The sequence below is a fragment of the Salmo salar genome, chromosome ssa13 (assembly GCF_905237065.1).
Source record: "Salmo salar chromosome ssa13, Ssal_v3.1, whole genome shotgun sequence".
In the NCBI taxonomy this organism is placed as follows: Eukaryota; Metazoa; Chordata; class Actinopteri; order Salmoniformes; family Salmonidae; genus Salmo; species Salmo salar.
Genome location: NC_059454.1, coordinates 14,685,432 through 14,707,490, shown reverse-complemented (window position 1 = coordinate 14,707,490; position 22,059 = coordinate 14,685,432). Strand labels below are relative to the sequence as shown.

The window sequence follows — 22,059 nt, the reverse complement described above, 5'->3', positions numbered from 1 at the left end:
GAAACAGGTGACCAACATCTTTACCTGGAAACAGGTGACCAACATCTTTACCTGGAAACAGAGGTGTGACCAACATCTTTACCTGGAAACAGGTGACCAACATCTTTACCTGGAAACAGAGGTGTGACCAACATCTTTACCTGGAAACAGGTGACCAACATCTTTACCTGGAAACAGGTGACCAACATCTTTACCTGGAAACAGAGGTGTGACCAACATCTTTACCTGGAAACAGAGGTGTGACTAACATCTTTACCTGGAAACAGGTGACCAACATCTTCACCTGGAAACAGAGGTGTGACCAACATCTTTACCTGGAAACAGAGGTGTGACCAACATCTTTACCTGGAAACAGAGGTGTGACTAACATCTTTACCTGGAAACAGAGGTGTGACCAACATCTTTACCTGGAAACAGAGGTGTGACCAACATCTTTACCTGGAAACAGAGGTGTGACCAACATCTTCACCTGGAAACAGGTGACCAACATCTTTACCTGGAAACAGAGGTGTGACCAACATCTTTACCTGGAAACAGGTGACCAACATCTTTACCTGGAAACAGAGGTGTGACCAACATCTTTACCTGGAAACAGGTGACCAACATCTTTACCTGGAAACAGGTGACCAACATCTTTACCTGGAAACAGAGATGTGACCAACATCTTTACCTGGAAACAGAGGTGTGACCAACATCTTCACCTGGAAACAGGTGACCAACATCTTTACCTGGAAACAGAGGTGTGACCAACATCTTTACCTGGAAACAGGTGACCAACATCTTTACCTGGAAACAGGTGACCAACATCTTTACCTGGAAACAGGTGACCAACATCTTTACCTGGAAACAGAGGTGTGACCAACATCTTTACCTGGAAACAGGTGACCAACATCTTTACCTGGAAACAGAGGTGTGACCAACATCTTTACCTGGAAACAGAGGTGTGACCAACATCTTTACCTGGAAACGCAGGTGTGACCAACAACTTTACCTGGAAACACAGGTGTGACCAACATCTTAGTTATGCCTTCCTCTGCAATGAAGAATATTGACATACAGGAAATGATAGGATATCAATTTGCCATAAACGTGTGCAGATTCTCTTGAGGATGTGAACTATTTATGGGTACAAAAAGGCAGCATGGCCATGAGGTGTTAGTGAATTCTAATATCCCCAGGGTTCTAACACTGCAAAAGATACACATGGGGTTCTGCAAGTCTAACATTCTCAGACCAACACCAAAGCTTGTTTGCATATTTAACAAATAAGGGCAGACAGACATGAGACCAAACTGCTGAAAAATAATTCCCGCACTACAGGTGGCTATATCGATCTGCTAATACAGAACTAGTAAAGGCCCAGTGTACCACTTTTGAGAAAATAATTGTTTTCACATTCTTTATTTAGATTTTTTTTTACAGGGTGCTGCAGCACCCTCAGCCCCAATACTTCCTGAGGCTTTGGACATACATTTAGATTTTAATCATTTAGCAGACGCTCTTATCCAGAGTGACTTACAGTAGTGAATGCATACATTTCATACATTTTTTCTCCATACTGGTACCCCGTGGGAAACGAACCCACAACCCTGGCATTGCAAACACCATGCTCTACCAACTGAGCTACACGGGATGTTAGCTGTCATCACATCCATGGTGATTGCAATTGGTAGTCAATTTCTGCAGCGTGCTACAGTGGGGAAACTGAGACTTAGTCCTCACTAGGTAACTGTGTAATTATGGATGCAGGTATTAGAGATGAATGTAACTAGGATAGTCATAGGTTTGAGTTCATTGTGTCAAATGCAATCAAATAACACCTTTAGATAACTCTGACCAGACTCTGAAGCAGCACTTACAACTGATCATAACTACACCATGTCAATAGAATGAACCCTAAAAGAAGGAAAGCTAGGAATATACAAAAACAGCCTTGTTACTTATATTTCAACCACAGAGGAAATAGGTCATGTTTTTACTTACAAATGTTTTTACCAAGTGAGTGTATAGTGCCATCTTGTGCCTATTATGAAAATGGCATTCCTCCATGATATTCTCTCCAATATCATCATCCATTGACCACACTTCATAAATCATGTGTAATTTATAAAAACGTATTTTACACCAGAACAGCCTATGACAGCCGCCCTGTAGGCATGCATATTACGGACAATCAAGAGGCCTGGAGCGCCATAACCACAGGGTGGCTGGTTCAAGCTGCACTAAACCTGTGGGTTTATACACATCATTGAGTAATACACTAGTACAGGTATACAGTTTCCCAACCCCGTGGGCCCAATAGGTGGGCCTCGTTTTTGTTCTTGCCCTTAACTGATCAAACTAATTCAACTGATCAGCATAAACCATTCTGGCCGTCCCCAAGGCGATATGGGAAACACTAACATTAGAGAATGAAGTGACGATTGGATTCATAATTCTTGACATATTGAACGTGTGACCTCTGGATACAATATCACCTGCTTGGAAGGAAAACACTGACAAGCAACAACAACAAAAAACTTTTGCATTCAAGGATGTTGTCACCATCAAAATACTTCCTGCTTCCTGAATCATCTCACCAAGGGTTTCTCCACATAATCTATGCGGTGGTTGACTTCAGTGTTTTTCTTGCAGAATTCTGATATTTATGAGTTATCATGGCTACTACTACTTCAGCTGCGGTTACAGAACCTCCTGGATTAGAGACTCAACGCAAAGAAATCGAGTCTTTACTTCAGAAACATGAACTCCGTGCAGGGGATACTTGGTAAGACTAAAGATACTTAGAACTAACCCGCCCTCTGCTCTGAATTTAAACCCTACACTGATGTACCGACAACAAATAATGACAGTGATGTCTTTGCTGTTGCTTAGATGGCGTATATCGTAATCAGCATTATCTTTATAAAATGGCATTTTTTAATTGCCAAATGTGTGTTATTACTATTGCCTGAAATATATGCGCTGGTGTTTGTGGAATGACGTTTGATCACTGCGTTAGCAAGTTAGCATTTTAGGGAGAGCATGATGCGGAAAACTAGCTAGCTAACGTTATGTCAGCTCACGGTAGTTGTTTGGTTAACCAACTAGTTAGTTGGATTGTGATACTATTATTACGATTGACATCACGTCCCCGACTCCCAGCTGACATAGCCTGTTGGGACATATCATGTCAAAGTTTTGGCTGTAGGAAGCAAGCTTACTAACTACTGTAACATTAGCTAGCTACACTGCCAGCAGGCTAGCCCGCCTGTTAGCTGTTACGCTAGCTAGGAGAGGGACAGCTATCTAGCAACTTGCAACCCTTTCGGTTTAGTGTCAAATTGTTGGCATTCTGTTTGTTTTCTAAAGCTTGCAGATTATTATGTGTTGTCCCTATTATTTTGAGCAAGTGAGCGCCATCTAAGTTAGCTAACTGCATAGCTGGCTACGCTTGCGTTCCTTCATACCCGTTAGCTAGCTAGTTAGCTGGCTAATACTTTCGTTTTTGCCAGCAAAGTTTCGTTTTATCCAGTGGTAGGAAAAGTACCCAATTGTCATAGTTGAGTTGAAGTAAAGACATCTTAATAGAAAATGACTCAAGTTAAAGTCCCCCAGTAAAATACTACTTGAGTAAAAGTCAAAGTATTTGTTTTTAAATGCACTTAAGTATCAAAAGTAAATGTAATTGCTAAGTATCAAGAAGAAAAAATATAAATAATTTCACTTGCCTTATATTAAGCAAACCAGACGACATGATTTTCTTGATAAAAAAAAAAAATCATATTTACAGATTGCCAGGGGCACACTCCAACACTCAGACATAATTTACAAACAAGCATTTGTATGTAGTGAGTCCGCCAGATCAGAGGCAGTAGGGATGACCAGGGATGTTCTCTTGACAAGTGTGTGAATTAGACCAAGCATTCGAAATATAAGAAGTACTTTTGGGTGTCAGGGAGTTAAAAAGTATATTTTATTTAGGAATGTAGTGAAGTACAGATACCCCCCAAAACTACTTAAGTAGTACCTTAAAGTATTTTTTACTTAAGTACTTTACACCACTGGATTTATCAGTATAACACCCAGATGAGGAATGATCGCTGCTACCGTTGTGGTTATATAAAGGCCAGGAAATCTGTGTGAAGGAATGAAACACCATTCAAGTGCTGTTTTGTCCTAACAAACTCAAATTAAGAAGTGAATTAGACAACTAACGTTAGCTAGGTAGCCATGATTTGCGAAGGGTTAGCTGCCCTAATTTTGAAATATCCATTCATGCAATTGTGAATTTTCCATTATAGCTAGAATTGTATCAGTAAATAAACCAAATGCACCCCAATCAGAAAGGAGATTGCTGTAATGATAAAATACTAGTCTAGGGGGATGTGATGTGGAGTTGTTGGTTAATTAATGTCGGCAGGCAAAATATGTCTCCAATTTAGCTGTTCTTATAACTAACATATGCAGGTACCTGGTGGAGAGGCGATGGTATGAGCAGTGGAAGGAGTATGTGGAAACAGGAGACCAGAACTCTTCTTCTTTCCCTGGACAGATTGACAACACAGAGCTGTTTGAGGGTGAGTGTCACAAAGGGGTTCTGTAACAACAGAAGATACAGTATTTAATACAGAGACGTATCATGTTGATTATGATACCCACAGAACTGGATTCATACCATCTGAAGGAGCGTCTGGTGGAGAATGAGGACTTTGTGTTGATCCCTGCTGAAGCATGGCATAAGCTTCTGGCCTGGTATGGCATGGTAGAGGTCCAGCCTGCCCTGGAGCGGAAGGTAAATGGCAATTCCACAGTGACACTGAGACTCAGATCTTTCACTATGAAATGTATGTCAAACAAAAACCAATGATTTGCAAAGTTAAACAAACAATACAACTCTATGCACAAGGACTACTTTTAAAAATGTCCACTGACAATTTTACAAAAACACATTTATTTGAAGAACAGTGCAGATGCAAAGTTTGGTAACAAAATGACAGCTCACACCGTCATTCTGTGACCAAACTTTGCATTGGCACTGTTCTTCAAGTAAACACATTTTTGTAAAATGTCACTCTGTTAGCGTGGAATTGCCCCAAAATAGAATGGTCACAGAGATGCAGAGAACCTGCAGAACCTACGGTCATATCATGTTGTACTGACTCATGTTATGGCTATGAAAAGACACAACTTCCATTGAAGTGTTTCATTTGTATTAGGCAATACATTGACTGTTGGTCTGTGCGTGGTCTGTTTCAGGTGGTGGATCTGCCCAGCCTAGTCAAGGTTGAGGTCTACCCTGTGGAAATCTTCTTGTGCCTCCATAGCAACATGGAAAATGTTGTGACGGCACAGTTTAGCCGTGCAGATCACATCCGTAAGTAGAAACACATCCAGAAGATGCGTTAGTAGCTATGCTGAGTCGTTGTGCACCTCAATATATGTGTGTTTGTTCATGTTTTCCTCTTCAGATACGATTCAGAAGGTGATGATGAAGCAGTTTGATGTGGTGGAGGGGGCAGAGACCCGGCTGTGGATGAAGAGCTCAGACACCAGCTGTGAGAGGCTGAGGAATGTCCACGTCAGAGTCCTCGACTCCTGCCTCAGCTCTGGCATGGTATGTCTGTTACCCTGACTGTCAGCGCTCCGCCCCTCATCCCACCCCTCCCCTCATCCCACACCTAGCTGCTCCCCTGACTGTCAGCGCTCCGCCCCTCATCCCACCCCTCCCCTCATCCCATACCTACCTGCTCCCCTGACTGTCAGTGCTCCGCCCCTCATCCCACCCCTCCCCACACCTACCTGCTCCCCTGACTGTCAGTGCTCCGCCCCTCATCCCACCCCTCCCCACACCTACCTTCTCCCCTGACTGTCAGCGCTCCGCCCCTCATCCCACCCCTCCCCTCATCCCACCCCTCCCTTCATCCCACACCAAGCTGCTCCCCTGACTGTCAGTGCTCCGCCCCTCATCCCACCCCTCCCCTCATCCCACACCTACCTTCTCCCCTGACTGTCAGTGCTCTGCCCCTCATCCCACCCCTCCCCTCATCCCACCCCTCCCCACACCTACCTGCTCCCCTGACTTCAGTGCTCCGCCCCTCATCCCACCCCTCCCCTCATCCCACCCCTCCCCACACCTACCTGCTCCTCTGACTGTCAGTGCTCCGCCCCTCATCCCACCCCTCCCCACACCTACCTGCTCCCCTGACTGTCAGTGCTCCGCCCCTCATCCCACCCCTCCCCTCATCCCACCCCTCCCCACACCTACCTGCTCCCCTGACTGTCAGTGCTCCGCCCCTCATCCCACCCCTCCCCTCATCCCACCCCTCCCCACACCTACCTATTCCCCTGACTGTCAGCGCTCCGCCCCTCATCCCACCGCTCCCCACACCTACCTGCTCCTCTGACTGTCAGTGCTCCGCCCCTCATCCCACCCCTCCCCACACCTACCTTCTCCCCTGTCTGTCAGCGCTCCGCCCCTCATCCCACCCCTCCCCTCATCCCACCCCTCCCCTCATCCCACACCAAGCTTCTCCCCTGACTGTCAGTGCTCCGCCCCTCATCCCACCCCTCCCCTCATCCCACACCTACCTTCTCCCCTGTCTGTCAGCGCTCCGCCCCTCATCCCACCCCTCCCTCATCCCTCCCCTCATCCCACACCAAGCTTCTCCCCTGACTGTCAGTGCTCCGCCCCTCATCCCACCCCTCCCCTCATCCCACCCCTCCCCACACCTACCGGTTCCTCTGACTGTCAGTGCTCCGCCCCTCATCCCACCCCTCCCCACACCCTACTCCTCCCCTGACTTCAGTGCTCCGCCCCTCATCCCACCCCTCCCCTCATCCCACCCCTCCCCACACCTACCTGCTCCCCTGACTGTCAGTGCTCCGCCCCTCATCCCACCCTTCCCCACACCTACCTGCTCCTCTGACTGTCAGTGCTCCGCCCCTCATCCCACCCCTCCCCACACCTACCTGCTCCCCTGACTGTCAGTGCTCCGCCCCTCATCCCACCCCTCCCTCATCCCACCCCTCCCCACACCTACCTGCTCCCCTGACTGTCAGTGCTCCGCCCCTCATCCCACCCCACACCTACCTGGTCCCCTGACTGTCAGTGCTCCGCCCCTCATCCCACACCTACCTGCTCCTCTGACTGTCAGTGCTCCGCCCCTCATCCCACCCCTTCCCTCATCCCACCCCTCCCCACACCTACCTGCTCCCCTGACTGTCAGTGCTCCGCCCCTCATCCCACCCCTCCCCTCATCCCACCCCACACCTACCTGCTCCCCTGACTGTCAGTGCTCCGCCCCTCATCCCACCCCTCCCCTCATCCCACCCTCCCCTCATCCCACCCCTCCCCACACCTACCTGCTCCCCTGACTGTCAGTGCTCCGCCCCTCATCCCACCACTCCCCTCATCCCACCCCTCCCCACACCTACCTGCTCCCCTGACTGTCAGTGCTCCGCCCCTCATCCCACCCTCCCCTCATCCCACCCCTCCCCTCATCCCACCCCTCCCCACACCTACCTGCTCCCCTGACTGTCAGTGCTCCGCCCCTCATCCCACCCCTCCCCTCATCCCACCCCTCCCCTCATCCCACCCCTCCCCACACCTACCTGCTCCCCTGACTGTCAGTGCTCCGCCCCTCATCCCACCACTCCCCTCATCCCACCCCTCCCCACACCTACCTGCTCCCCTGACTGTCAGTGCTCCGCCCCTCATCCCACCCCTCCCCTCATCCCACCCCTCCCCTCATCCCACCCCTCCCCACACCTACCTGCTCCCCTGACTGTCAGTGCTCCGCCCCTCATCCCACCACTCCCCTCATCCCACCCCTCCCCACACCTACCTGCTCCTCTGACTGTCAGTGCTCCGCCCCTCATCCCACCCCTCCCCACACCCTACTGCTCCCCTGACTTCAGTGCTCCGCCCCTCATCCCACCCCTCCCCACACCTACCTGGTCCCCTGACTGTCAGTGCTCCGCCCCTCATCCCACCCCTCCCCTCATCCCACCCCTCCCCTCATCCCACCCCTCCCCACACCTACCTGCTCCCCTGACTGTCAGTGCTCCGCCCCTCATCCCACCCCTCCCCTCATCCCACCCCTCCCCACACCTACCTGCTCCCCTGACTGTCAGTGCTCCGCCCCTCATCCCACCCCTCCCCTCATCCCACCCCTCCCCACACCTACCTGCTCCTCTGACTGTCAGTGCTCCGCCCCTCATCCCACCCCTCCCCTCATCCCACCCCTCCCCACACCCTAATGCTCCCCTGACTGTCAGCGCTGAGATACAGTGGTAGTGTGTTTCAATGGCAGCTGTGTTGTAACATGTCCTGCCTGAATTGCAGACGGTGATCATGGAGATGAGGAATGCAGATGGTACCTGGCCCAGCTCCAGACCGCAGATCATGTGGGGGTTCTTTCTTTTAACCATTTTTCTTTCTTTGCTAATATTATCAGTGTGTCATTAGAGAATGTACTGTTGCTAATGTAGCAAAGCAGTTTTGTGGTAATGGTGATTCCCATATGTCGGATAAGAAAACGTGTTGTATCTGTAGGAGTGTACACTACCTTTTGTCTTATTGTATTATTCAGTAGAAGATATGTTTCTCCTTCCCTGTCTTGTAGGAGGAACTCTGTGGAGGAGCAGGACTCTTACCGGGGCCAGCCAGGAGTCTGTGGCCTCACCAATCTGGGAAACACATGTTTCATGAACTCTGCACTGCAGGTAAGTCATCATTACTACATAATGTGTCAATGCTGTACCTAAATGCAGGGTCCTGGTCTATGATGGATGGATTGTGTTCCTCTCCCTGCTCTGTCCAGTGTCTCAGTAACACACCTCCACTGACGGAGTACTTCCTGAGGAATGCCTATCTGGAGGAGCTCAACTTCACCAACCCCCTGGGCATGAAGGGGGAGATCGCGGAGGCCTACGCTGACGTCATCAAACAGATGTGGTCGGGGAGGCACTACTCTGTGGTTCCCAGGATCTTCAAGGTAGTTATCAGTGTGTGACACTCTGCCCACAATTTTATAATAAATTAAAGAGGCTTGTCAGTCTGTCATGCTAAGGTGTTACCATGCGTACCTTGAGTACCTTGTGTGTTGTTTTTCATACCAGACCAAGGTTGGTCACTTTGCCTCCCAGTTTCTGGGCTACCAGCAGCATGACTCCCAGGAGCTGCTCTCTTTCCTGCTGGACGGGCTTCATGAGGATCTCAATCGGGTCAAGAACAAGGAGTACATCGAGCTGAAGGACGCCGCTGGCAGGCCTGACCAGGTAACAACCTGTAGTGGAAAGAGGGACAGGGAGAATAATAGTAAAATAGTGTACCACCATGGCTCTGCAAGCTGTAGTAGACCTAAAAGGCATTTTCACACTCAACCTTTGACCTCAACGTTCAGGAAGTGGCAGAGGAGGCGTGGCGTAACCACCGGAGACGGAACGACTCCGTGATTGTTGACACCTTCCACGGCTTGTTCAAGTCCACCCTGGTTTGCCCCGAGTGCCGCAAAGTGTCTGTCACCTTTGACCCCTTCTGCTACCTGAGCGTGCCCCTGCCTGTTAGCAAAGACCGGGTAATGGAAGTATTCTTCGTCTCTCTGGACCCTGTGGCCAAACCTGTTCAGGTACAAGATTCATCTTGCTGTAGTTGGCCCTACATCATGCTTGTTATATGTGATCATGTGTATTGATTTATTTGTTTATTCTCCCACCAGCATCGCTTGGTTGTACCCAAAGCTGGCAAAGTGTTTGACCTGTGCTCCGTTCTCTCGGAAATGACCAAAATCCCAGCCAATCAAGTAAGACATAGTTTTAAAGTCACTGTGAAATAAACAGTAGCTTCTGGTAACTCTTTTGTCATTTGTCACATGAAATGTTGAGTTGATACTGACCTGTGCCTCTCTCATTTCCTTATTTCCAATTTCAGATGGTTGTGGCTGACGTGTTCAACCATCGCTTCTATAAGCTGTACCATGCTGATGAGTCTCTAAGCTGCATCCTGGACCGGGATGACATATTTGTGTATGTAAAAAAACAGCATCTACCTCCACACCAAAAACATACTTTTGGGGTCTTTTCCTGTTGGCTTCAGCATCTCCCCTGACACCTGTCCTGTGTGTTTTCCTGATAGGTATGAGCTGAACAGAGGCTCTATGGAGGAGGAGGGGGATGAGGTGGTGCTGGCTCTGTACCTGAGGGAGCGCTCCCACTACAGGGACTACGGCTCAGGGAGCAGCAGCTACGGGACCTCCCTGTTCGGACACCCACTGCTCATGACCGTTCCTCGAGGCCAGTGCAGCCGCGACGCCCTCTATCACCTCTTCCTGCAGCGGCTAGCGTGAGTTACTGTCAGACCAAACATCAGTTAAGAGTCGATGCTTTATAATGGAGGTTCTTATCAAGTTTGATTGTGATAACTGGTTGTAAAGATGCTGTGTCTGAAAGATGGTGCGGTGATGTTTTCACAGGCGGTATGTCCGACCACCAGATCCCTCAGAGGAGGTGGAGGAGGAGGATGAGGAGGAGGGTGAAGATGATGATGACGACGATGAGGAGGAAGAATTGTACAAGACCCAGACCAATGGTGTCAGCTACGGTAACTGAGCTCTAAAATTATCTCACTTAGCAAATAATTGCTACGCTGGACAGAATGGATTTCTACAAACTCACGATTTTACTTAGTGTCTCCACTCCACAATTTTGTCTGTCTCCACAGATGACGGTGAGGATGACTGTGAGAGGCCAGAACCCTCCAAGAGAGATCACTGTTGTGATGGTGTCGGCCAAGGGCCTGCTGTGACCCAGACTCAGCCAGACCAGACCCAGGAGTCTGGAGGAGAGGCACAAGCTGACGAGGGGGCCAGCAGTGAGGTCAGGGCAGGGTGTAGCACAGAGGACAGTGCCTCGGCATCCTGCAGTGCTGGAGCCAGTGGTGGTGCTGGAGCCAGTGGTGGTGCTGGAGCCAGTGGTGGTGCTGGAGCCAGTGGTGGTGCTAGTGTTGATGCCAGTGCTACAGGCCCAACAGACAGCCAGCAGGGTGCAGGCCACCAGCAGCAGCAGCCATGTGAGGAGGAGGAGGAGGCGGAGGAGAGGGGTGAGTGCCCCCCCTGCCTGCCACAGGCCAACAGGAGGCAGGCAAAGAGAAAGGGCTGCGAGGCCAGACGGAGGAAGCTGCTCTTCTCCATCCAGGCAGTCAACTCCAATGGCACCACAGAGAGAGGCATGGGGGAGGACGGCAGTGCCTTCTCTTTTAGCTGTGAGTCTCAAACATCACTTTCACACTGCCAACTGCTTTATCACTCCTGTAGCTAGACTCATATACGCTGTATATACAGCAGTATGTGGACACTCCTTTAAATTAGTGGATTCGGCTATTTCAGCCACAACCGTTGCTGACGGGTGTATAAAATCGAGCACACAGCCGTGCAATCTCCATAGACAAACATTGGCAGTAGAATAGCCTCACTGAAGAGCTCAGTGACTTTCATTGTGGCACTGTCATAGAATGCCACCTTTCCAACAAGTCAGTTTGTCAAATTTCTGCCCTGCTAGAGCTGCCCCAGGCAACTGTAAGTGCTGTTATTTTGTAGTGGAAATGTCTAGGAGCCACAACGACTTAGCCGCGAAGTGGCAGGCCACACAAGCTCACAGAACAGGACCGCTGAAGTGCATATCGTGTAAAAACTGTCTGTCCTCGGTTGCAACATCACCACCGAGTTCCAAACTGTCTCTGGAAGCAACGGCCGCACAAAAACTGTTCGTCGGGAGCTTCATGAAATGGGTTTCCATGGCCGAACAGCCACACACAAGCCTAAAATGTGCAATGCCAAGCGTCGGCTGGAGTGGTGTAATGCTCACCACCATTGGACTCTGGAGCACTGGAAACGTGTTGTCTGGAGTGATGAATCGCTCTTCACCATCTAGCAATGCGACGGATGAATCTGGGTTTGGTGTATGCCAGGAGAACGCTACCTGCCTAAATGCATAGTGCCCACTGTAATGTTTGGTGGAGGAGGAATAATGGTCTGGGCTGTTTTTCATGGTTCAGGCTAGGCCCCTTTAGTTCCAGTGAAGGGAAATATTAATGCTACAGCATACAATGACATTCTAGACCATTCTGTGCTTCCAGCTTTGTGGACAATTTTTTTACATTTTTAAATGTAACCTTTATTTAACTATGCAATTCAGTTATTTACAATGACGGCCTACCGTGGAACAGTGGGTTAACTGCCTTGTTCAGGAGCAGAACGACAGATTTTTACCTTGTCAGCTCGGGGATTCGATCCAGCAACCTTTCGGTAACTGGCCCAACGCTCTAACCACAAGGCTACTTTGTGGTTAGAGCGTTGGGCCAGTTATCGAAAGGTTGCGGGATCGAATCCCCGAGCTGACAAGGTAAAAATCTGCCGCCCCACAAAGCGAGGTCCATACAGAAATGGTTTGTTGAGATTGGTGTGGAAGAACTTGACTGGCCTGCACAGAGCCCTGACCTCAACCCCATCAAACACCTTTAGGATGAATTGGAACACAGACTGCGAGCCAGGCCTAATCGCCCAACATCGCTAATGCTCCTGTGGCATTAGTCCCCCCCAGCAATGTTCCAACATCCAGCCTTCCCAGAAGAGTGGAGGCTGTTACAGCAGCGAAGGGGGGACCAACTCCATATTGATGCCCATGATTTTGGAATTAGATGTTCGACAAGCAGGTGTCCACATACATTTGGCCAAGTAGTGTACTTTTTCCTTTGTTTTGGAGCTTATTAGCTGGACATTTGATTTAATATTACTGTATCTCTTTCACAGCTCAGCCATATGTAGCCATGGACTGGGATCCTGACATGAAGAAGAAATACTACAACGAGAATGAGGCAGAGGTATGTGTGAATAATGCTTTACAGTACATGTGTTATTAAAGTGTGAAGGTGTTTAATGTGTTTGGGCCTGCTTGCTGGTCATTTAGCTAACTCCAGAACTCCTTCCATCCACAGAAGTATGTGAAACACCAAAGCATGGAGGTCCCTCACCAGCAGACCACAGTGCAGCTGCAGGAGTGCATTGAGCTCTTCACCACTGTGGAGACCCTGGAGGAAGAAAACCCTTGGTACTACTGCCCCCACACCTGCCATTTCTATCGATCTATCCTGTCATTTCTATCGATCTTACCCCATCTATCTGGAAGGATATTGACCTCATCCCGTCAGTAGAGGATGCCTGGTTATTTTTTTTAAATGCCTTCCTCACCATCTTAAATAAGCATGCCCCTTTCAAGAAATTTAGAACCAGAAACAGATATAGCCCTTGGTTCTCCCCAGACCTGACTGCCCTTAACCAACACAAAAATATCCTGTGGCGTTCTGCATTAGCATCGAACTGCCCCCGCGATATGCAACTTTTCAAGGCAGTTAAAAACGCCAAGGCTAGCTTTTTCAAACAGAAATTTGCTTCCTGCAACTCAAACTCTAAAAAGTTCTGGGACATTGTAAAGTCCAACACCTCCTCCCAACTGCCCACTGCACTGAGGATAGGAAACTCTGTCACCACTGATAAGCCCACTATAATTGAGAATTTCAATAAGCATTTTTCTACGGCTGGCCATGCTTTCCACCTAACTACCCCTACTGCATTCAACAGCACTGCACCCCCCACAGCTACTCGCCCAAGCCTCCCCCATTTCTCCTTCTCCCAAATCCATTCAGCTGATGTTCTGAAAGAGCTGCAAAATCTGGACCCCTACAAATCAGCTGGGCTTGACAATCTGGACCCTTTCTTTCTAAAATTATCTGCCGAAATTATTGCAACCCCTATTACTAGCCTGTTCAACCTCTCTTTCGTGTCGTCTGAGATTCCCATAGATTGGAAAGCAGCTGCTGTCATCCCCCTCTTCAAAGGAGGTGACACTCTTGACCCAAATTGCTACAGACCTATATCCATCCTACCCTGCCTTTCTAAGGTCTTCGAAAGCCAAGTAAACAAACAGATTACCGACCATTTCGAATCCCACCGCACCCTCTCTGCTATGCAATCTGGTTTCAGAGCTGGTCATGGGTGCACCTCAGCCACGCTCAAGGTCCTAAACGACATCGTAACCGCCATCGATAAGAAACAATACTGTGCTGCCGTATTCATTGACCTGGCCAAAGCTTGCGTCGCCTGGTTCACCAACTACTTCTCTGACAGAGTTCAGTGTGTCAAATCGGAGGGCCTGCTGTCCGGACCTCTGGCAGTCTCTATGGGGGTACCACAGGGTTCAATTCTTGGGCCAACTCTTTTCTCTGTATACATCAATGATGTCGCTCTTGCTGCTGGTGAATTTCTGATCCACCTCTACGCAGACAACACCATTCTGTATACTTCTGGCCCTTCTTTGGACACTGTGTTAACAACCCTCCAGACGAGCTTCAATGCCATTCAACTCTCCTTCCGTGGTCTCCAACTGCTCCTAAACACAAGTAAAACTAAATGCATGCTCTTCAACCGATCGCTGCCTGCACCTGCCCGCCTGTCCAGCATCACTTCTCTGGACGGTTCTAACTTAGAATTTGTGGACAACTACAAATACCTAGGTGTCTGGTTAGACTGTAAACTCTCCTTCCAGACTCACATCAATCATCTCCAATCCAAAGTTAAATCTAGAATTGGCTTCCTATTTCGCAACAAAGCATCCTTCACTCATGCTGCCAAACATACCCTCGTAAAACTGACCATCCTACCAATCCTCGACTTCGGCGATGTCATTTACAAAATAGCCTCCAATACCCTACTCAACAAGCTGGATGCAGTCTATCACAGTGCCATCCGTTTTGTCACCAAAGCCCCATATACTACCCACCACTGCGACCTGTACGCTCTCGTTGGCTGGCCTTCGCTTCATAATCGTCGCCAAACACATTGGTTCCAGGTCATCTACAAGACCCTGCTAGGTAAAGTCCCCCCTTATCTCCGCTCACTGGTCACCATAGCAGCACCCACCTGTAGCACGCGCTCCAGCAGGTATATCTCTCTGGTCACCCCTAAAGCCAACTCCTCCTTTGGTCGTCTCTCCTTCCAGTTCTCTGTTGCCAATGACTGGAACGAACTACAAAAATCTCTGAAACTGGAAACACTTATCTCCCTCACTAGCTTTAAGCACCAGCTATCAGAGCAGCTCCCAGATCACTGCACCTGTACATAGCCCATCTATAATTTAGCCCAAACTACTACCTCTTCCCCTACTGTATTTATTTATTTTATTTATTTTGCTCCTTTGCACTATATTATTTATATTTTAACTTTGAACTTTCTTCAAACTACAAATCTACCATTCCAGTGTTTTACTTGCTATACTTTATTTACTTTGCCACCATGGCCTTTTTTTGCCTCACCTCCCTTATCTCACATCATTTGCTCATATTGTATATAGTCTTATTTTTTTCTACTGCATCATTGATTGATTGTACGTTGTTTTACTCCATGTGTAACTCTGTGTTTTTGTATGTTGTCGAACTGCTTTGCTTTATCTTGGCCAGGTCGCAATTGTAAATGAGAACTTGTTCTCAACTTGCCTACCTGGTTAAATAAAGGTGAAATAGAAATAAATAAATACAAATCTATCTTACCCCATCTATCTATCTATCTTACCCCATCTATCTTAGCCCATCTATCTATCTATCTATCTATCTTACCCCATCTATCTTACCCCCATCTATCTATCTATCTATCTATCTTACCCCATCTATCTATCTATCTATCTATCTTACCCCATCTATCTATCTATCTATCTTACCCCATCTATCTATCTATCTATCTTACCCCATCTATCTATCTATCTATCTATCTATCTATCTATCTATCTATCTATCTATCTATCTATCTATCTATCTATCTATCTATCTATCTATCTATCTATCTATCTATCTATCTATCTATCTATCTATCTATCTATCTATCTATCTATCTATCTATCTATCTATCTATCTATCTATCTATCTTACCCCATCTATCTATCTATCTATCTATCTATCTATCTATCTTACCCCATCTATCTTACCCCATCTATCTTACCCCATCTATCTTACCCCATCTATCTTACCCCATCTATCTTACCCCATCTATCTTACCCCATCTATCTATCTATCTATCTATCTATCTATCTATCTATCTATCTATCTATCTATCTATCTATCTATCTATCTATCTATCTATCTATCTATCTATCTATCTATCTATCTATCTATCTATCTATCTATCTATCTATCTATCTTATCTATCTATCTATCTATCTATCTATCTATCTATCTATCTATCTATCTATCTATCTATCTATCTATCTATCTATCTATCTATCTATCTATCTATCTATCTATCTATCTATCTATCTATCTATCTATCTATCTATCTATCTATCTATCTATCTATCTATCTATCTATCTATCTATCTATCTATCTATCTATCTATCTATCTATCTATCTATCTATCTATCTATCTATCTAATCTATCTATCTATCTTACCCCATCTATCCTGTGCCATTGGAAACTATTCAGACCCCTTTACTTTTTCCACATTTTGTTACATTACAGCCTTATTGTAACATTCATTAAATACATTTTTAAAATCCTCAGTAATCTACACACAATACCTCATAATGACAAAGCGAAAATAGGTTTTAAGAATTTTCTGCAAATTTATAAAACATAAAAATCAAATACCTTATTCACATAAGTTTTCAGACCCTTTGCTATGAGACTCAAAATTGAGCTCAGGTGCATCCTATTTCCTTTGAATCATCCTTGAGATGTTTCTTCAACTTGATTGGAGTTCACCTGTGGTAAATTCAATTGATTGGACATGATTTAGAAAGGCACACACCTGTCTATATAAGGTCCCACAGTTGACAGTGCATGTCAGAGCAAAAACCAACCCATGAGGTCGAAGGAATTGTCCGTAGAGATCCAAGACAGGATTGTGTCGAGGAACAGATCTGGGGAAGGGTACCAAAACATTTCTGCAGCATTGAAGGTCCCCAAGAACACAGTGGCCTCCATCATTCTTAAATGGAAGAAGTTTGGAACCACTGAGATTCTTCCTAGAGCTATACAGTATCTATCTACATTATCTACAATATGTATCTAGCTATCTACTGTATTTATCTATGTACTGTATGTATATTTATCTATGTACAGTATATATCTACAGTATCTAGATCTACAGTATTTATTTATAGTATTTATCTATCTACACTATCGATCTATTTTAAAGTATTTATATATCTACAGTATTATCTATTTACTGTATACTGTAGATTTGATTTAATCTTTAACTTAGATACTATAGATACATACTATAGTATGTATCTACAGTAGATATCTAAGTTAAAGAAGTAGTATCTGTCCATCTACAGTATCTATCGATCTGTCTAACAAGAATGATGCTGAATAGAGTTAAAATGTCAGGTCTCTCAGGAAAAGATGAAGACTTAATATTTTCAGTAACATATTACAACTTACTGCTAAATACTGTTGTGATTTGTGCACAATGGTCTTCTAAAGATGTGTTGCATGTGTTTGCTGCAGGTACTGCCCAATGTGTAAGAAACACCAACTGGCCACTAAGAAACTGGACCTGTGGTCACTGCCAGAGGTTCTCATCATCCACCTGAAGCGCTTCTCTTACACCAAGTACTCCAGGGAGAAGCTGGACATCATCGTTGACTTCCCTCTCAGGTTAGTTACATCCTGTCTGTGTCTTCTATACTGAACAAAAATATAAATGCAACATGTAAAGAAAGTGTTGGTCCCATGTTTCATGAGCTGAAATAAAATATACTTTTTCATACACACTAAGTTTATTTCTCTATAAATTTGTGCACAAATTTGTTTACACCCCTGTTAATCAGCATTTCTCCTTAGCCAAGATGATCCATCCACTTGACAGGTTTGGCATATCAAGAAGCTGATTAAACAGCATGATCATTACACAGGTGCACATTGTGACAACAAAAGAAAACTCTAAAATGTGCAGGTTTGTCACACAACACAATGCCACAGATGTCTCTGGTTTTGAGGGAGCGTGCAATTGGCATGCTGACTGCAGGAATGTCCACCAGAGCTGTTGCCAGAGAATTTTATGTTAATTTCTCTACCATAAGCCGCCTCCAACGTCGTTTAGAGAATTTGGCAGTACGTCCAACCGCAGACCACGTGTAACCAAGCCAGCCCATGACCTCCACATTCGGATTCATCACCTGAGGGATCATCTGAGACCAGACAGCTGATGAAACTGAGGAGTATTTCTGTCTATTGGCTGGGCCTGGCTCCCCAGTGGGTGGGCCTATGCTCTCCCCCGCCCAAGCCCACCCATGGCTGTGCCCCTACCATGTCATGAAATCCATAGATTAGGGCCTAATGAATTTATTTCAATTGACTGATTTCCTTATATTAACTGTAACACAATAAAATCATTGAAATTGTTGTATTTATAGTTTTGTTCAGTATAATAATATACATTCAGTCCACATGTTTTAAGTGGGAAGGATGTCAGTGTGACTAGTGTAAAAACTCTAAGCCGCTACAAAGTTATTAGTGTTGAGAGGAGCTATCCTAATCCAACCCTGTTGCTCTTTATTGCAGACACCTCGACTTTTCTGGTTGTCTGCTGAGGAAGACCGGTACAAACGGAGAGCCGCCGAGCCGATATGATCTGATAGCAGTATCCAACCACTACGGCGGACTCAGAGATGGACATTGTGAGACACTGCTTTTGTATGTCATACTTTGATATATGCCTTCAAGGTAGTGTTTAACATTTCTCTCCACAGACACCAGTTATGCCCGGAACAAAGACAACGGACAATGGTATTACTTCGATGACAGCAAGGTGACATATGCAAGGGAGGAACAAATTGTGGTAAGTTTAGCTAAATGACAGCTGAGAATTATTTATACATTTTTTTGTTGTCTTGCAATGTCATGATCTCCCCTCTTTTGCCTATACCCTCCCCTTCTAGACCAATGCTGCCTACCTCCTGTTCTACCACCGACAAGATAAGATTCGCCAGCCCACCTTACCTGCCCCCTTGGACAGTTCCTCTCCCACCCAGCCTGCTAATGATGTCACTTCTCCCAAACACGATGGGATGGAGGGAGCCACTCCCTGTGTCAACATGGAAACAGACTGAAGCAGATTTGTTAGGGTTTTTTTTCTCTTTTTCCTGAGTTGATAGGGCTTTTTGATTTTGAATTTTATTTCTTTTCTATTCCAAAAAAACTTGAACCTTCTTCCTCTGTTCTGCATTGAACAAGGAGTGAGAGGCTAGATTCTCAGGCCGGTGGAGAAGAGTGAGGAATACAATTTATTCTTTTTTTTTTATTTTAATTTTTTTGAAAGATTATCGAGTAAATCTGGGGAGACCAATATAGTAGAACATTGAATGATGAAATCTGTCATTGCTTAATCAGACTAAGGTATGCAGTGTCTGTCTATGCTGATGCCAAATGGACCTCTTAGTGATTGGATATAGTCAATCATAATTTAGATGATTCAAGACCTATGAATTGTGAATATCTGTGCACCACTATCTATCTTTACTGTGATGCACTGCTGGAAAGATGACCTCTAACTTTGATCCACTGCTGTCTCTTCTCAATTGAGCTCAAATCGAGGCAGATTCCCTTGAGGCTGTTTGAATAGAATTGGACGCATTTTGCTCTAGAAGGTAAATCACAATGTATGAGGTTAAAGGCCCAATGCAGTCAAAAACTTGATTTCCTGTGTTTTATATATTTCCACATAATGAGGTTGGAATAATACTGTGAAATTGTGAACATTATGCCCTTTTGGTGTAAGCTGTTTTAAAAAGAAGACCTGAATTTCTGCTTGTTTTGCATGGGTGGAGTTTTGGCATGCCTGGTGACATCACCAGGCATTCTAAGTTAGACCGATAACAGAGTTTCAAACCTCCCTACCAATAACGGCTAGTTTTCAGGATACATATCCCTCCAATTATGGCGTGTTCAATACAACTCGGAAATATCTGACTTCAGTGCCTTCAAGAGAACTCTGAGAAGAAGAAAAAACTCTGACTGGTAAAAAAATTTTGAACGGTCATCCACCTCGGAATTCCGAATCGGAAACTGTGGCATCTTTCTAGAACTCCGACTGTCTGACCTGAAGATCACTGACATCATGATTTGACCTCGCCCCCCACATTTACTTTTTTTTTTTAAATCAGTAAGGTACTTAATTGTTACACAGAAATTATTTGATATTCAGATCATTACAGCTGCATTGAACCTTTTTTAAAGGGAAAATCCACTCAAAAGCTATCTTTTAGAATTTTTCCATTAGTCCGCTGTTGATGCATCAAAATGTATCATCATGATGTGGTCAGTGACACTTTGCTTCTTGATTGTCCAATATCTTAACTTGACTGCTGACATGGAAAACATTTTGTGACTGTGTCAACAGTGTACTATTGAAAAATACACCAAAAGATAGTTCTTTTTTTTTTTTTTGTGGATTTACATTAACAGCATGGATAACCTGGTTTCAGTTAACTCCTGTTTTTAAAATTAGATTACATTCTCCTATTACTCTGTTTTCTTTATATCAAGAACTGCATTAACCGAAACATTGCAATGTGATTTATATGGAACAGAAAGGTAAAGAAAACCATAGTATTAGATGCAGACACTTTGAATACATTTGGAGGTGCCGTGGCATTGTATATTTTCTCTTGCGATCCATTATTTGTTTTTCATTGAATTATCAGACACACATAAATTGGGCATCTTGGTGCTCGGGGAGATATTTCATTTCTGGTTAGGATTAGTTTTCCACTATCAACGGTGATTTTGAGATAGACTCTCTGGTGCAGGACATAAACAGATGCATATTTTTCGGATTCAAATATAATTTGTACTCTCTTAGTAGAAGCAAATAAATGGCTACGTCTTTAAAATTAGATATTAGTTTTATTTTCTTCTGTGCAATTTCTTAATGACGAGAAATGGATAGAGAGCTCTTAAATGATTTTTTAAAGCGCATCTGTACAGTATTTTTCTATTGTAATAAATGTATTGTCTTTGGTCATCTGATTCAGATACAGGGGCGGGGTGAATTAATTTACTTTGTTAATAGATTAAATATTTTATTGTATACTCATCTTTTGATATTAATAAATGATAATGACGACTAGAGCCAGTAGGCAGATTTCACACTTTTACATGACATCCTGGCTTTCCTTATCTTTTTTTTTACCTGTAAATGATCAGGATTTATAATCCGATCTAAGGTGGCTGTGAGAGCTGGTTAACTCGAGCCCTTCTTTAGAGATGTAGTTTAGATTGGGCTGTGGCCATGCTCTGAATGGCAAGGCCTGCTTAGTTTGGGATGTTCATTATTTCCCTGAGAGCAATATGCAGTATGTAGTTGTCAATATGCAGTTTATAGAAACAGAAGTGGAAGGCCATTATACTTCCTAAAAACCTGTAAAAGGTCAATCTTCATATTTTTGTTTGTCAGAATCACATTGGTACAATATGTTCAGGCACAAAAGGTCAGCACACACAAGGTTAATGCCAGCCTGACTACACAATTATCTTATTCACCAACACCCGTTTGGTCTGAAATTGCTGTTCAAAACATAGAAGACATTTTGTACAATGGAGTGACCGCAATGATTATATTCTTGTATCAACACACGATTGGTGATGTTGCAGTAAATGTCTGGGCTTTTAGTGGGAACAGAGGCACTCTCCAAGGTAGTTTAGTGTTTTCTGAGTGATCTGGAAGAGGCCAAGCTGCCATCCCAAACGCATTCCTTGGTCCTCCAGAACTACTTAACTTCCAGTACATGAATGTCCACATTTAGGATGTTGCAGTGCACTGAATACTGTACCCACTTTCTTATATGAGAAACTTTATTACATAAGGTGACATTTTCATATACCTTAATGAAAATGGGCATTTCACACCTGCATCATCTTCCCTTCTGTTCCAACGTTGCTTTGACACAATGCAGTGAAGTTGCTACTTTGTGATGAGTATGTGAAAATAAAATTTGATTCATTCTTATACATTGTATGTGTATAATACTT

General features: G+C 45.1%; 1 protein-coding gene across 1 annotated transcript; it reads left to right on the top strand.

Moving 5' to 3' along the window:
- Positions 1–2,542: 2,542 nt before the first annotated feature.
- On the top strand, positions 2,543–22,036 carry usp11 (ubiquitin specific peptidase 11). The gene is made up of 21 exons (XM_014134585.2): positions 2,543–2,767; positions 4,450–4,559; positions 4,644–4,774; positions 5,239–5,356; positions 5,451–5,596; positions 8,327–8,388; positions 8,607–8,706; positions 8,805–8,978; positions 9,103–9,261; positions 9,387–9,611; positions 9,702–9,785; positions 9,914–10,008; positions 10,118–10,324; positions 10,455–10,582; positions 10,703–11,242; positions 12,789–12,859; positions 12,974–13,086; positions 17,536–17,685; positions 18,592–18,707; positions 18,780–18,868; positions 18,969–22,036. The coding sequence occupies exons 1-21, from the start codon at positions 2,658–2,660 to the stop codon at positions 19,137–19,139; spliced, it is 3,099 nt and encodes a 1,032-aa protein (XP_013990060.2). The 5' UTR covers positions 2,543–2,657; the 3' UTR covers positions 19,140–22,036.
- The last annotated feature ends 23 nt before the right edge of the window (positions 22,037–22,059 follow it).

Bases quoted from the DNA above. Each gene is read 5' to 3' on its own strand.
- usp11 (XM_014134585.2), top strand. From the start codon at position 2,658: ATGGCTACTACTACTTCAGCTGCGGTTACAGAACCTCCTGGATTAGAG. The intron at 11,243-12,788 runs GTGAGTCTCAAA...TCTCTTTCACAG, and splicing joins CAGTGCCTTCTCTTTTAGCT to CTCAGCCATATGTAGCCATG. The intron at 18,708-18,779 runs GTGAGACACTGC...TTCTCTCCACAG, and splicing joins CGGACTCAGAGATGGACATT to ACACCAGTTATGCCCGGAAC.